This window comes from Theropithecus gelada, chromosome 7b, assembly GCF_003255815.1.
Source record: "Theropithecus gelada isolate Dixy chromosome 7b, Tgel_1.0, whole genome shotgun sequence".
NCBI classification, from domain to species: Eukaryota; Metazoa; Chordata; class Mammalia; order Primates; family Cercopithecidae; genus Theropithecus; species Theropithecus gelada.
The window spans coordinates 93,131,061-93,146,223 of record NC_037675.1 but is presented as its reverse complement, the minus strand read 5'-3'; the positions used below and the strand labels follow the sequence as shown (position 1 = coordinate 93,146,223).

Genomic DNA, 15,163 nt, shown 5'->3' with positions numbered 1-15,163 from the left:
AATATTTTATGTTTAAGTAAATTAAGTACCATTATTTTTAGATCTACAACTGGGAAGACTTAAATAAAACACTTGAGTTACATGAGAAAATGGTCAGAATAACAATGACTGAAAGAAGGACGTATAAATGCAGAGAAACAGATTCGAGAAACATCAAGATGTCCAGTAGTTATATCTGGTTGTTGATTTATGGGTAATTAATTTCTCTGTATTTGTTTTTATTTTTCACATGTAATAAGCACTGTTATAGCCAGCAAAAAATTACAAAAAAAGTCAAAGTCATCCTTTCAATCAGCCCATTCCCTTGCCCCCTCTCCTCCTGACTAAACAGAAGCCTAGTGCATAATTTGTTTTTCAGGGAGAAGAATCCCTTTCATTCCACTGTTACAGATAAATCACCTACTGTGGTAGTAGTCATGGTACTCACATCAAAGTGTAATTCATCAGTGACTGTGATTGAAAGCAGATCCTTTACTCTTTCATAAGTGAGGAAACATCACATGGGGGCAAATGAGGAAAAGAAAACTAAGGGGTTGCTGGGAGAAAATAAGGCAAATGTCAACTGCTTCATCATTCTTTTTAGAGCCTTCAATGTGTACCCTCAGTATTGCTCAGACTTTTTTTTAATGTGTAGTAGTGTTGCTATGGTAACTGAAAGCTACAACTTCTTCCATTAAAGCTTTATCACCTTCCCTAGTGGGAAACGGAAAGAGAGCTCCGAGTTTCTGGGAACTGAGTCTTTATAAGGAGAGATATTTTGTTGTGTTTTGTGCACTATTTCAGGTTCTTCTTCAGGTCAAGGTCACCAGAAAGGGTGAGAGATATATTTCTGATGTGGGCTCTTCCAGGAATAGATTAAAGCCAGACACCAGACATATTTCATGATATGAGGGTAAAGCAGGTTTTACATGGCCATGTGAAGGGACTTCTGAAGGACAACCCGAGTATAAAACAGGTTTTATTGTCATCATTATCAAAAAGTTATCTGTCAGCCTCTGTGACCATTCATGACTAGTCAGGGTGCTGGGTAAGACAGGAAGGTTCAACCTCAGCTCACTCGGTACTTAGTCAAAGGCAGCCTTAGTGAGCACATACAACCACATTAAGGACAGTCACACAACACGAGTACGGAGGACAAACTGGCATGCCATTCAGTCTCACTGTCTCTGTGCATCCACAGCTCATTCCTAACTTTGTGTATTTGCTTGTCTTGTTTACCTGTCAATAAGGCCTTCTCTGTTTTTTTTAAGTCCCACTCTTCCTTCAAGACCCAGTTATGAAGCTTCTCCTTTTTGACAGATTGCCTCCTTTTAAACCTCATTGTATGCAGTTAGCATGAACTTTTAGCATTTATGTTTTTCCCCAGGTATTCAATGATCATATGATAATTGAAATATTTTATAGATAACCATATGTAGGTTTCTGATCCTATCTAGATGAATGTTATATTAAAGATGGTAGGTTTGCAGAAACTCCACCTCTCACCGGTTTTTAAAGAGAGTGTCCTGTGTGCTCTGAAAGAGGCAGTTAGTTGGAAATTCCAACTGCCTATCCTTTAGATTTTCTAAGCATGCTTCTGTACTTGGTAGCTGCTGATTGGCTGTTACCAAAGGTGACTAGAGTGCTAAGCCAGTCAACAGGGAAAACTCGGCTCCTGACTTTGGGTCTTTCTACTCAGTCTATATGGAAGAAAACTTAGACAAAATATAAAAAAGAAAAACATAACTAGTTGGGCATCTCCTAAAGAGGTAATTACAGTAAAAAATATTAAAATAAGGACTCTGCTAGAGTATGAATTTATAGTGTGATCACTATTCCATAGTTATGGAGTAACTACAAATGAACCAACTGGGGGAGGAGATAGGTTCCTTCAATGGGGCAATTCCCAATGTTTATTTGGTGCCAGAGAAGAGAAAATGCCCAGATACATGACTTGTATCCAATAATTATGTAAAACTTATAATAATTACAAAGGAATGATAACTGGGGTAATTTAACTGCTAAGTAGGTCAGTAGGGAAGTGTGATGAGGATAATGAAGTTGCTGCAGTGTATAGAAATATGGAATTCATAGCTAATACTTGTCAAGTACTTATTCTGTATAGAATAACTGTTAGATGTTTTTTGGTATTTTTCATTTAATTCTCACAACAACACTGTGAAGTGCCTGTTATCCCCATTTTACTGAATAGAATATGAACTCCAAGAAGTGAAATAGCTTGCTAAAAATCAAATATTTCGATGGACAGAGTTCATCTTAGGCTAAAGTCTATGTCTTTAATCATGAGCTGAAAGTTGAAAGAAGATAGTATCAAATAAGGAAAGGTTGTAATATTGAAGGGAAAATAAGAAGAATGAGACTGGAACTATGCCCCAAAGAGTTAAAGAAACCAGTAGGTAGCAGAAATTCTTGAGCTTGCAGGATGGCAGATAGCAAAGCTTGCAGAATAAGCTTGCTGACATTAAAACCAGAATTTCTACCACATACTTCATACTAACTCTCTCAAATTTGCACAGGTGACCCATGAAGAGGCATAAAGATTCTAATAATGGTGTTATGTCATTTCATTTGAACATTTAGCAAAGTGATATAAGATTTTTCTGGTAAAGGCACTGTTTTCAGAGTTTAACTGTGGTAATGTCTCCACGTAATGTTAAATTCATTCTTACACCAAAAATATGCTTGAGCATTGCACCATGCTGATAGAATTTTAATCTACTATTTGTTTCCTCTTACCTTGTGAAAACAAGTTGTTTTCTAAGATGATTTTTTAAAATTCACCAAAAACCTTCAGTTCTCCCCTGTTAATGTAGTAAGAATGAATTCAAAAATCAAACTGTTTGAGCTTTCTACTGTCAATTAAATGTATTTAATAAGCAAGTCAGTTTTGGTGAAGGAAAAACACCAGTTACATTTAATTTACCCAGCAATTGTCAGGAACAGCACAAAGATCTGAGATTCTATTCCACTTAGAATTGGCAAGTTAGTCTGTTCCTGTTTTCTTGGATGCTGGCAAAAGACACAAGACTCCTAGGTCAGAGTAAAAGGACTTTATTACTAACAGCAAATGCAGTAGTCAGAGTGTCCACACGTTGCTCACTCTAGTACCCTCTCTCCCCCAAGTTCCTTAAGAGGTGAAATTCATCATGGATGCCGTGTTAGTTTGCTAGGGCTGCCGTAACAAAGGGCCATACACTGGGTGGCTTAAACAACAGAAATTTATTTTTTCACAGTTCTGGAAACTAGAAATCTGAGATCAAGGTGTTGGTAGGGTTAATTCCTTCTGAGGGCCATGAGGAAGGATCTGTTCGTGCCTCTCTCCTGAGTTTATAGGTGGCTGTCTTCTTCCTGTGTCTTCACTTCATCTTCCCTCTGAATGTCTTCCCTCTGTGTCTTCACTTCACCCTCCCTATGTCCAAATTTCCTCTTCTCTGAGGATACCAGTCCTATTAGATGAGGGCCCACCCGAATGACTTTATTTTCACTTCATCACCTCTTTAAAAATCCTGTAGCTAAACATGATTGCCTTCTGAGGTATGGATGGTTAGGACTTCAACTTCAGAATTTTGGGGGTAGAAAATTGAGTCCATAACAGATGCTTATACACATAGTGGAGTGCATTACAGGAGAGGTACAGTGAGATTAGGCTATTCACCATGGAAACAAGCCTGCTGTTGTCCGGGATGCCTTACCTCATCCCTCAAGACTGATGGCTGCAAACACAAGCCTGAGATGAACAGCATCCAGGGGTTTGCATTCTTGGCACACTCAACGAGAATGTGCAGTGATACTCAGGACCATGTGAATTGTCTTCCCCAAAAGCAATGTCGTCAAAATATTAGATTAAGTTACAGCTGTATCATCCTCAGAGTCTTCATCAATTCAGGCTCTGTTTTACATAGCTGTGTAATTGATCTCACCTCTCCAAAAGTTACCTACGCTGAAGGAAAACCTGAGCCACATCTCTTTTTCTAGTTTGTAATAATTATACTTATAAATTTACCTTTAATACCAAGTAGGGAGTAAATTTAGGGCTTAGTCAACTGTTGTGTTGTCTGCTTTTGTCACATAGTGTGAAATATTAAGAATATTAAGTTGAGATTATTTCTTTACTACTTTGTAGTTGTTTATAGCAAAAGGAATTCAAAAATATGTTCAGAGTAATTGAAGAAAATAATTCTTATTTATTCCAACAGATGGAATTGCCACTTATATGTGTTTCAGTTTTGCTTTTGAACATATTTGAATTTTCATCAGGAATAGTATATAATAAAGGTAAGTTTCAGACTGTCTTACTCTCTATTTCCTTCTCAAGAGTTCTTATTTGTGTCCCTTCCTTATTTACAGTAAAAAAAATTTTCTTTTAGTATTTCTTCTTTATCTTATCTTCCAACTGTTCCCCAATATTATCAATTATACTCTGGTCTAGAGGCTTCTAATATGATTGTGAACCTATTGTTATCAAGTTGTGTACATGGAGACTTTTCTCTGGTTACAGTATTTTATCACTTTAAAGTCATAGAATATTTAAAGTTAAATTTTATACTTGCAAAACTTTATTTGAACAGACATTTTAAAATTCTTTCCTCCATGAATGGTTACATTGTTGTATGAATGCAAACTGAATTCTAAAGGCTAGTGGATTGAGGTTGAAAAGAGTTTTCTAAAAGTAACACACAGATTGAATTAGTCAGTAGGACTTTTAGGTTCTGAGAAAGGTACAGGGAGGGTACCTTTATCATGGGAGATTTTTCCTGCGTTAGGTGCACTTGCTGTTTCTTGATTACCTTTGGCTCAAAATAATCAATGTGACAAAGTGGCATATTTTGATGTGGCATGCCCTCATCCCTTGAAGCAGCAGTGGTGGGGACAGAGAGATGGAAAGCACTTTCGCTGCTTTTGTTTTCAACTTCATTGCTGTGAGATCGTCCCTCTTACCTGCAAGGAACCCCCAGTGGGGATGCCTGAAACTGCAGAGAGTACCAAGCCCTATATATACTGTTTTTTCTTGTACATACATACCTATGATGAAGTTTAACTCATCAATTAGGCATAGTAAGAGATTAACAATAACTATTATTAAAATCAAACAAGTGGAACAATATACTGTAGTAAAAGTTATGTGAATGTGGTCTTTCTTCTCTGTCTCTAAATATCTTAGTACTCTACTCACCCTTCTTCTTGTGATGATGTGAGATGATACAATGCCTGTGTGATGAGCTGAAGTAAGGTGAATGACATAGGCCTTGTGAAATGACTTTATTGAGTAAAATAAGATTACTTGAACACAAGCACTGTGTTACCGGGACAGTTGATCTGATAACCTAAGTAGTTGCTAAGTGACTAATAGGCAGGTAGCCTATAGTATGGATATGCTGGACAAAGTGATAATTTATATCCTGGGTTGGATGGTGGAGGATGGCATGAGACTTTTTTTTTTTTTTTTTTCTGAGACAGAGTCTCACTGTCACCCAGGCTGGAGTGCAGTGGTGCGATCTCGACTCACTGCAACCTCCCCATCCCGGGTTCAAGCAGTTCTCTGCCTCAGCCTCCCGAGTACCTGGGATTACAGGTGCACACCACCATGCCCGGCTAATTTTTGTATTTTTAGTAGAGATGGGGTTTCACCCATCTTGGCCAGGCTGGTCTCGAACTCCTGACCTTGTCATTCACCTGCCTTGGCCTCCCAAAGTGCTGAGATTACAGGCGTGAGCCACCGCACCTGGCCAATGGCATGAGATTTTATCACACTACTCAGAAACAGTACATAATGTACAACTTATAAATTGCTTATTTCTGAAAGTTTCCACTTTATGTTTTTGGACTACAATTGGCTACAGGTAACTGAAACTGTGGAAAGTGAAATCACAGAAAAAGGGGGACTGTTGTGGTTGTATAACTGTGAATAGGGCAATGAATGAATTTCATAAATGGTATTTTTTTCTATACATTTGTCCCACAGTGGATTTTTATTGTAGTCAGAGCAGGCATTTCATTGGTGGTTACACTTGTGTGGTTTCCCTTTATATCATGATTCTTGTTAAAGAAGTCACATACTGTTGAAAGTATAACTTCTCTGGCACATCTTTCCTTTAGAAGCTTGCAAAAGAGTAATTTTCTGTGTTTTATTATTGTAACAGAATCTAGCAAACTCTATAATCTGAGAATTTCTAGGGAAAGGGGTCCGTGGAGGGAAAGTTAGAAAACTTAGAAATTGTTTCTCTGTCTCTCTCCACAGTATCTCTGCCTCTATTTTTACCACCCAAGCCCAAAAGATCCTGTTGATATGAGTACATAATTCACAAAATGATACCAAAGTGCAGAGGATAAATCAACTAGTTGCAATGAGACAAATGTTAGAAAAAACTCTTTGGCCAGGTACAGTGGCTCACACCTGTAATCCCAGCACTTTGGGAGGCCGAGACAGGAGGATACCTTGAGCCCAGGAGTTGGAGATCAGCTAGGCAACATGGCAAAACCTTTTCTCTATAAAAAATACAAAATTTAGCCAGGTGTGATGGTGCCCACCTGCAGTCCCAGCTACTCAGGAGGCTGAGGTGGGAGGATCGCTTGAGCCCCAGGAGGCAGAAGTTGCAGTGAGCCAAGATCACTCCACTACACTCCAGCCTGGGTGACAGAGCAAGACCCTATATCAAACAAACAAACAAACAAACAAAAACAATTTCTATTTGAACTGGATCTTAAAATGTATTAAAATTTAAGATTCTTGTTAATCTTAATCTCTCCAGAGAATGGAAGTGGAGAGAACCCCATGCATTCCAGAGGTGATGGATGAGGTTGTGGGTAGGGGAGACTGACAAAATGGATTTAACTATTGAAAGAGTATCTAGCGGGATACAGAGAGGATGGCCCTTAGAGTCAGAAACAACTCGGTTCCAGTCTGGCCCACTGTTGTTAGTTATATGACTTTTGAGCTTGATTTCCTCTTCTTTAAAGAGGAGACAGTAATATATATGGCCCAAGGTATTGTGGGAATTTCATAAAATAACATCTAAATCCAGCTCAACCCATTTGAGCTTTAATGGCTCAAAGTATGTTATTCAAAGGAGTTAGTTTCCTTCTGTTTAGCCTCTCACCATTTAAGGAGTTTAATTCATGAGGTAAAGGTGTGTCAGTGAAGATTTTTAAACAGAGAAGTGATTTGGACTTCACAATCAAATTATAGCTTTAAAAAATGGGTCTGATAGCATTGTCAAGTATGGGCAAAGTGATTGTATAAGTTGAAAGTACTCTGAAAACTGTTTAACATTATAACCTCCAGAAACTATTTGTATATTTTGCATATTTGTGATATTTGTAAAGATATGTTTACTTATAGAATTTCAATAATAGCATCGAAATCATTATATTATACAAACAGAATGAGTAGCATTCAATTATAAATTAAATTTATTTTCACCTCCTATTTAAATCCAATCTTTGGCATGGTTCTTCCTCTGTCACTGGATGAATATTTGGGCCAGAACCAAGATTTTTTTGGTTACAATTGGATGATTCACACAGTTCTCCTAGAACAATAAACTCTGGGGAATATGAGGGACAGGAGAAATGGATCAGGGAGGGGCTGAGAAACTACCTGTTGGGCACTGTGCTCACTACCTGGGAGACAGATTCATTTGTACTCCAAAACTTAGCATACAAAATATACTTTTGTAACAAACCTGCACATGTTCCCCTTGAGCCAAAACCAGTTCTCTGAGCATTTGAAATTTTAAAAACACTTTTGCATTGTAATTGTTGTAATTAAAATATCCAAGCCCATGTACAAGTCAAATTTAACTCTTATTTTATAATTGAAGTTTCTTCCCTGTTTCCTGTCTGGGCCTCCACCTAGTGTTTAGATTCCTTTTCATTGTCTCATCAACTTTAGGTTTTGACCCTTCCTGCTCCAGCGTTGTAGAAAGGGAGGGAGAAGTGGGAGGGAATAGCACAGTTCTGCCCTAACTGGTTCTGAGGGGACCATCTGACATTTGCACTTTCAAGCTCCAGCAGATGTGTAAAGCTGACCCTTGATCTCTGGGCACTTGAATGAGTCCTTCATAGCCCCTTCCCCTCCCTCACATTACCGGGAATCTCTTCTCCACAGTTCTTCTAACAAAGGCAAAAATTTCTTCATTCCCGCTGGTCACTTATTTCTTTGTCTATGCCTTCAAATACTTTTTGCTGACAGCCAGTTGCCGCTCAGAGAGACCTTTGAGGACAGGAACCTAGATGACCCTAAGTTAGTTTTTTTTCACCAGTGACCTATATTTGGATCACAGGAAGCATTCATCCATCTTTTGCCCCAGTAAATTTTGGTTGTGCAGGACTCTTAGTGAAATGGGAGAGTTCCCTGGCTCCTCTTGCAGGACGTACAGGGGTGTGGCTGTTCTGGCACTTAAACCCGCTTATGGGATGGGGACCATGCAGATGGGCAGGTGCAGGAGCCGGACGAGCACGCCTGGGCTCTGGCTCCATGGCAGCATCCATGGGTGGGAGCAAGCCTGTGACTCCTGAAGCCCAAGTGGGTGTGTGTTACAGTGTGCCCTCTTAGCCTTGCTGTCCATGGGCCGTTTAAGTGTTAACCAGCTCAGTGCCTTCTTGGTACCCAGGTTCTTGTCCGGCATCCAGGAATAATCAGTTTGCACATGGACTTGAAGGATGAATGCAGGGGTTTTATTGAATGTCCTGAGGTGGCTGTCAACAGGATAGATGGCGAGCTAGAAGGGGAATGGTGTGGGAAGATGATCTTCCCCTGGATTTTGGCCTCTCCGACCATCCCCAGCAGAACTCCTCTTGGCATTTAGACACTCCTTCTCTTCTCTCTGCTATTCTTCTGCTCTTCTATTCATCTCCTTGCTTGTCTACTTGTCTGCTCTGAGGCCTGGGGTCTGGGGTTTATATGGGTATAGGATAGGGGGCGTGGTGGGCTGATAGGCAACTTTCGGACGCGAAAACAGAAATGCCTGTTTTCATTAGGGCTGTAGGTTTCCAGGCTTGAGGATGGGGCCTTTGCCGCTTCTACCCAGTATTTCTGTCTCCTGTCTGTATCATTAACATACCCATCTCTTTCTCAACAAACCATATCCTGTTCTTTCCACCAAATCATCTCTTACCTTCTAGATTTTCTAAGTAGGAGTCTGAGTTTGTGCCCCAAACTGCAGGGATACATGTTACTTTTTTAGTGTGCCCATCAGACCCTCTTGCCTCAGACACAAGGTAAATAAGTAGAAGGGGTCCTCCTCCCAATATCTTCATTCAGTACCTCTCTATCAAAACACAAATTCTCTCTGCAGTCACCAATTCTGGATCCTTCTATACCCTCCAGGTGAGGCGCTGAAGTGTCAAGAACTGGTTTTTGTCTACCTCTAAAACTTTTGTGTCATGGTCTAGCATGAGTTATATTAGTGCTTCAGCCAAACCTTCCCTTTTTGAACATGCCTGATAGCGTATGTGTAAAAAGAAAAACAAGGTGGAAATTTTGAATTTTACCTGAAGTGAATTTAAAATGTACAATTATAATTCTTATTCCTTAAAAATATTTTGTCATTTTTAGAAACATCGTACTTTTTATGGACAGTCTTCTATCAGTGATCTAATATATATATATATTTTATTATTTAGGTGATACAGAGAAACGCTTTGCATGTTCTAGCAAAGGGTACCCTCAAGAGACTGAAATAATCAAGTTATTTCTTTTCTCAGGAAACTTGGTAAGGTCCGCTGATAGCATGTGTTATAACCCTTCACGTTCCTTTAAAGTCCACGTGTAAAACCAATAGCACTGTATTCCTTCCAAATACCCTCTACTACATTCAGACTTGGGGAGGAAAAATTCTATATAAATAATAATTATTTCTGTCTTTGCTAGTGTATGTCTACTTGGAGCAGGTAAAATACTTCACTACTTCACTTAGCCATAGAGCATCCTGTGTGTTTTGGCTTTTATTCTTTCTTTTTTAAAATGATGCCTCCTCCCTCCGCTTTTTAGTGGAGTTGATTTGTCCTTTTGAAGTCTGACAGATGTAGCCTATTAGAGAAGGAAAGCTACCTCACATGACCTTGAAAATCTGTCTTGCCTTTGTATAACAAGTACCACATTGAAGTTGTCATTTTGGGTAAGGAATGATGTGATCCTTTGATTCGAATAATGGGAGACTTTTTGAAAACACACATAACAGAGTAAAATAAAGCATGCTATCAAGATCATGCAGCAAATACTAACGAAAATATATGTTAATAAAAAGTGCACAGATTGTCTAAAAATCTATGATAAATATAATAAAAACAAAGAAAAAGACTCCATGAGAACAAACGCATTTATTCCTAAGCCTGCTTTGACTTAGGCCACAATTTCCTCCTGATATGCTTAAATACGTATTTAATCTTTATATATACAACTATTGAGAAGTGTATGCTCTCTGAGCCAAAAACGCATTTCTGATTTGTTGTTATATGTTATGGAAAAAGAATGGGCTTTGGAAGAAGACGGACTTACAGAGCTGGGGTCCAGTCTTGGTTCTGCCATTTATGGTCTGTGTGTCCTGGGGCAGGTTACCTAAACTCTCTGACCCTCAGTTCTTCTTCTAAAAAGGGAATTATAACCTACTTTTTGGATGTAGTTCTAGCAGCAGTAGTATTAGAAGTGATAGCTAACATTTATAAAGTGTTTATGTGTATCAGGCATTTAAAAAAATGTTTAATGTTCATTATGACATTTAATCTATACATTTAATCTTATTTGAGGAAAGTACTATTGTTTCTTTTTTTGCTAATAACCCTGTTAAAAATTGTACTGCCTTCCCAAACTCCTGCACTGTCAACCTCCCTTCCCTGCTTCGTTCTTATAATGTATTCTATATTCATTCCATTTTTTCTAACTTTTCCTTCATTCTCTACCAATCCATCCACCAATCTCTCCATCCAGTTTGTCTCCCTGTCAATCTCCATTACAATGTTAATTCCACAGGGGCAGAGGGTTCTGTCTGTTTTATTCACATCTGCATTCCCAGCACCATTCATAGGAAGGGCTCAATAGATATTTTTGGAATGAATGTATTTCCCCATTTTTTAGTTTAGGGAAACTAAAACTCAGATAAGGAACTTGCGCAAAGCGATCTTAAGTACTAGGAGAACTAATTGAAATAAAGTTCTTGGTATTTGTCTCTTGTTAGTTTTCAGTAAAATTCACCATTTCTGATCGCTACATTTTCATATACCTTCTCAAAACTAGGAAATATCCAATAAAGATGCCGTAAAATGAGGTTTGCTTTATACAGTTGCTTTTTTTATTTAGACACAAAATAACAATTTTAATAAAATTAGAATTTCTATTTGTGATAACATATTGCTTTGAGTCTATGTTTACTATATGTAATAATAATGACCATTTCTATGATAGAAAAGATTATTATAAAGATGAAACCTTTATGATGCCAGCATAATAGGTTACTGAGTTCTGAAAGTATAATTTTATAAATAGATTTTTTTTTCTAACTAGAAAAACTGAAATTACTAATCACTTTTAGATCAACTAACTTGTGTCTCTGCAGCAAGTGGTTATTAGTTGTTGTTTTTTTTTTTTTTCTTGCTCTTTCCTAAAGCAAATCCAGTGTTTCTTCCAAACTGAAAATGAAATTGCATCACAAGGAATGCTAAGTGTGTTCACATCAGGAGGACTGGCTCCCAGCTTGGGAATCATTAATAGTACATATAATGGCATCTTCCACTTTAATTTAACATTGGTAATTACATTTTATCTTATTCTGTGATATGTTATTAACAAGAAGCATACTCTTCCTTATAAGATGTATTTTTTTAAAATAGGTAGCTGAGTAATATTACATCTATGTATGTTTTAAGCCCAATTATAGTGTTACATTTTTTGCTTTAAACAGTCATATATTTTTAAATAAATTAAAGAAGAAGAAATACTTATTTGTACCCTTTACCTACATATTTATTATTTATACTGTTCTTTATTCTTTCCTGTAGATATAAGTTGCCATCTGATGTCAATTTCTTTTAGCATTTCTTACAGTGCAGAACTGCTGGCAAATAATTCTCTGGGTTTTTTTCCTCCTAAAAATGTCTTTATTTCACCTCTTTTTTGGCAACAACTTTATTAAGATATAATTCCATACAATTCACTCATTTAAAGTGTGCACTTAAATGGTTTTTAGTATATTCATAGAGTTGTGCAACCGTCACTACTAATTCCAGAATACTTTAGTCACTCCAAAAGTGATGAAAGTGAGAGTCTATAACTATTAGCAGTCACTCCCAATTCCCCCTCCACTCCCCAGCCCTAGACAACCACTAATCTTTCTGTTTCGATAGATTTTCTAACTCTGAACATTTTATGTAAATGAAACATATATATGTAGTGTTCATGACTGGCTTCTTTCAGTTAGCGTATGTTTCAGTTAGCATAATATGGTCAAATAATATCACATTGTATAAGTACCACATTTTGTTTATCCATTTATCAGTTGATGAACTTTTGGGCTGTTCCCACTTTTTGGCTCTTACGAATAATGCTGCTGTGAACATTTGTGTGAAAATTTTTGTGTGGAAATATGTTTTCATTTTTCTTAGCTACATGGCCAGGGATGGAATTATTGGATCATATGATAACTCCATGTTTGACATTTTGAGGAAATGCCAGACTGTTTTCTAAAGTGGTTGTACTGTTTTACATTCTTACCAGCAGCTTGTTAGAATTCCAATTTCTTTTCTTTCTTTCTTTTTTGTTTAGAGACAGGGTCTTGCTGTGTTGCCCAGGCTGGATTTGAACTCCTGGGCTAAAGTGCCCAGAAGTTCTGCCTCAACCTCCTGAGTAGCCAGGACTACAAGTGCATACCACCACACCTGGGTTAGAGTTCTCGTTTCTCCACATCCTCACCAATGCTTGTTTTTATTTGTCTTTTTAAAAATAACCATCCTAGTAGGTATAAAGTGCTATCTCATTATAATTTTGATTTTAATCTCCCTAATGACTAATGATGTTGAGTATCTTTTCATGTACTTATTAGGCCCTTGAATATGTTCTTTGGGGAAATATCGATTCAAATTATTTGCTGAGTTTTAGTTGGGGTATTTGTCTTGTTTGATTTGTAAAAGTTCTGTATAGATTCTAGATACAAGTCTCTTATCAGACGTATGATTTGCAAATATTTTCTCTCATTCTATGCATTGTCTTTTCACTTTCTTGGTAGTGTCCTTTGATACACAAAAGTTTCTCTTAATGAAGTCCGCTGTATCTTTTTTTTCCTCTTGTTGCTCATGCGTTTGGTGTCATGTGTAGAAAACCATTGCCTGACTCAAGGTTATGAAATTTTACCCCACATGTTTTCTTCTAGGAGGTTGATAATTTACCTTTTACATTTAGATCTTGGATCCATTTTGAGTTCATTTTTGTATTTGATGTGAGATAGGGGTCCTTACTCATTCTTTGGCATGTGGATATCCAGCTGTCCTAGCATGACTTGTAGAAAAGACTATTCTTCTTCTATTGAATTGTTTTGGCACTTTTGTTGAAAATAAGTTGACCATAAATGGGACAGTTTATTTCTAGATTCCCAATTTCATTGCATTGATCCACATGTCTATCTTTATGCTAGTATCATATTGTTTTGATATTTTTGCTTTGTACTACAGTTTGAAATCAGGAAGCATCAATCTTCTAACTTTGTTCTTCTTTTTCAAGATTATTTTTGCTAGTCTGAGTTACCATATGAATTTTAGGATAAGCTTGCCAATTTCTACAAAATAGCTATCTGGGATTCTGATAAGGACTGTACTGAATCCTTAGATACATTTGGGTAGTATTGCCCTTTTACTAATATTAAGTCTTCCAATCTATGAGCATGGATGTCTCTCCATTTATTTAGATCTTTAATTTCTTTCAGCAATGTTTTATGTTTTCAGAGTATAAGTTTTATACTTCTTCTGTTAAATTTATTTCTAATATTTTATTCTTTTTTACGTTGTAAAGGGAATTGCTTTCTTAATCTCATTTTCAGATTGTTCACTGCAAGTACATAGAAATATAATAATTGATTTTTATATGTTGATCTAGTATCCTGCAGCCTTGCTAAACTTGTCTGTAAGATCTAATAGGTTTTTAGCAGTCAACTGAAATTTTGAAGCATTGTTTTGTCAAATATAAAATTTCTGGTTGACTTCACTTTCTTTCAGCATTTTGAAAATTTTATTCTAATGTCATCTGACACCTTTACTTCTGAATGAGAAGTCAGCTGTTAATTTTATGATTGTCTCCTGTATGTAATATGTTATTTTTCTCTGGATGCTTTTAAGATTTTTCTCTTTGGATTTACCCAAGTAAGGTTCCCTGAACTTCTTGAATTGTAAGTTTAGCAAATTTGGAATGTTTCCGGCCATTATTTCTTCAAAAAAGAATTGTACCACAGGTCTCTAAGATCTTACCTGTGGCTTTGGCAGCTGAAATTGCTACTCAATTCTTTTAGCTTGCACTGCTAGTTTTTACAAACTGGTCTTCTGGGGGTGTCCTTTGCATGTTTATTGCCCAAGAATTTGGTCACAGTTTATATTTAAATCTCAGAGATTACCGTTCTTGCAGTTTCCTTATTCCTGGAATTTTCCTCTTAATATTCCCAAATGCTCTGTCAACTCCAAGCTCTGTCTCTGACATGTCATGCCAGTAAATACTTCAATGTTGTGCTACCTAAGCTTGGCTGTATAGAGTTCCACTATGTGGCTATATTATACACAACTGATGAATATTTTCATTATTTCCAATGTTCAGCCATTACAATGATGCAAAATTATTCTTGAACACATTTTATTTCATACATATGTGAGCATAATGTAGGAAAAATTCTGAACAGTGAAATTTCTAGGTAAAAGGTATATGCATTGGATGTTTTTGTTTAATTCTCTTTCAAAAAGATAGTGTAGAATGTGACATGTTGTTATTAATGTTGTAAAACATTGTTTTCTGATGTCTTCTTTATTCAAGTTCAGTGATCGGATTTTCTGGTTGGTTGATATTCCTAGAGAAAACATCACACAAAACACAGGTAAGAGTGATCTGAATTAATTCTTGTACCCCTGGGTCTGGATTCATCACATAAAAAGAACAAAAAGAATTTATTATCTTAAAAATGATTTGTTGTCTCAT

General features: G+C 37.0%; 1 protein-coding gene across 1 annotated transcript in view; it reads left to right on the top strand.

The window, feature by feature from the left end:
- Positions 1 to 1,591: 1,591 nt before the first annotated feature.
- The window catches only part of CATSPERB (cation channel sperm associated auxiliary subunit beta), a 153,492-nt gene continuing 139,920 nt past the window's right edge, over positions 1,592 to 15,163 (top strand). The window contains exons 1-5 of the mRNA XM_025392882.1: positions 1,592 to 1,748; positions 4,197 to 4,275; positions 9,625 to 9,713; positions 11,604 to 11,744; positions 15,002 to 15,062. Coding sequence (XP_025248667.1) covers positions 4,197 to 4,275; positions 9,625 to 9,713; positions 11,604 to 11,744; positions 15,002 to 15,062 — 370 coding nt within the window. The 5' untranslated portion in view covers positions 1,592 to 1,748. The remainder of the gene's footprint in view (positions 1,749 to 4,196; positions 4,276 to 9,624; positions 9,714 to 11,603; positions 11,745 to 15,001; positions 15,063 to 15,163) is intronic.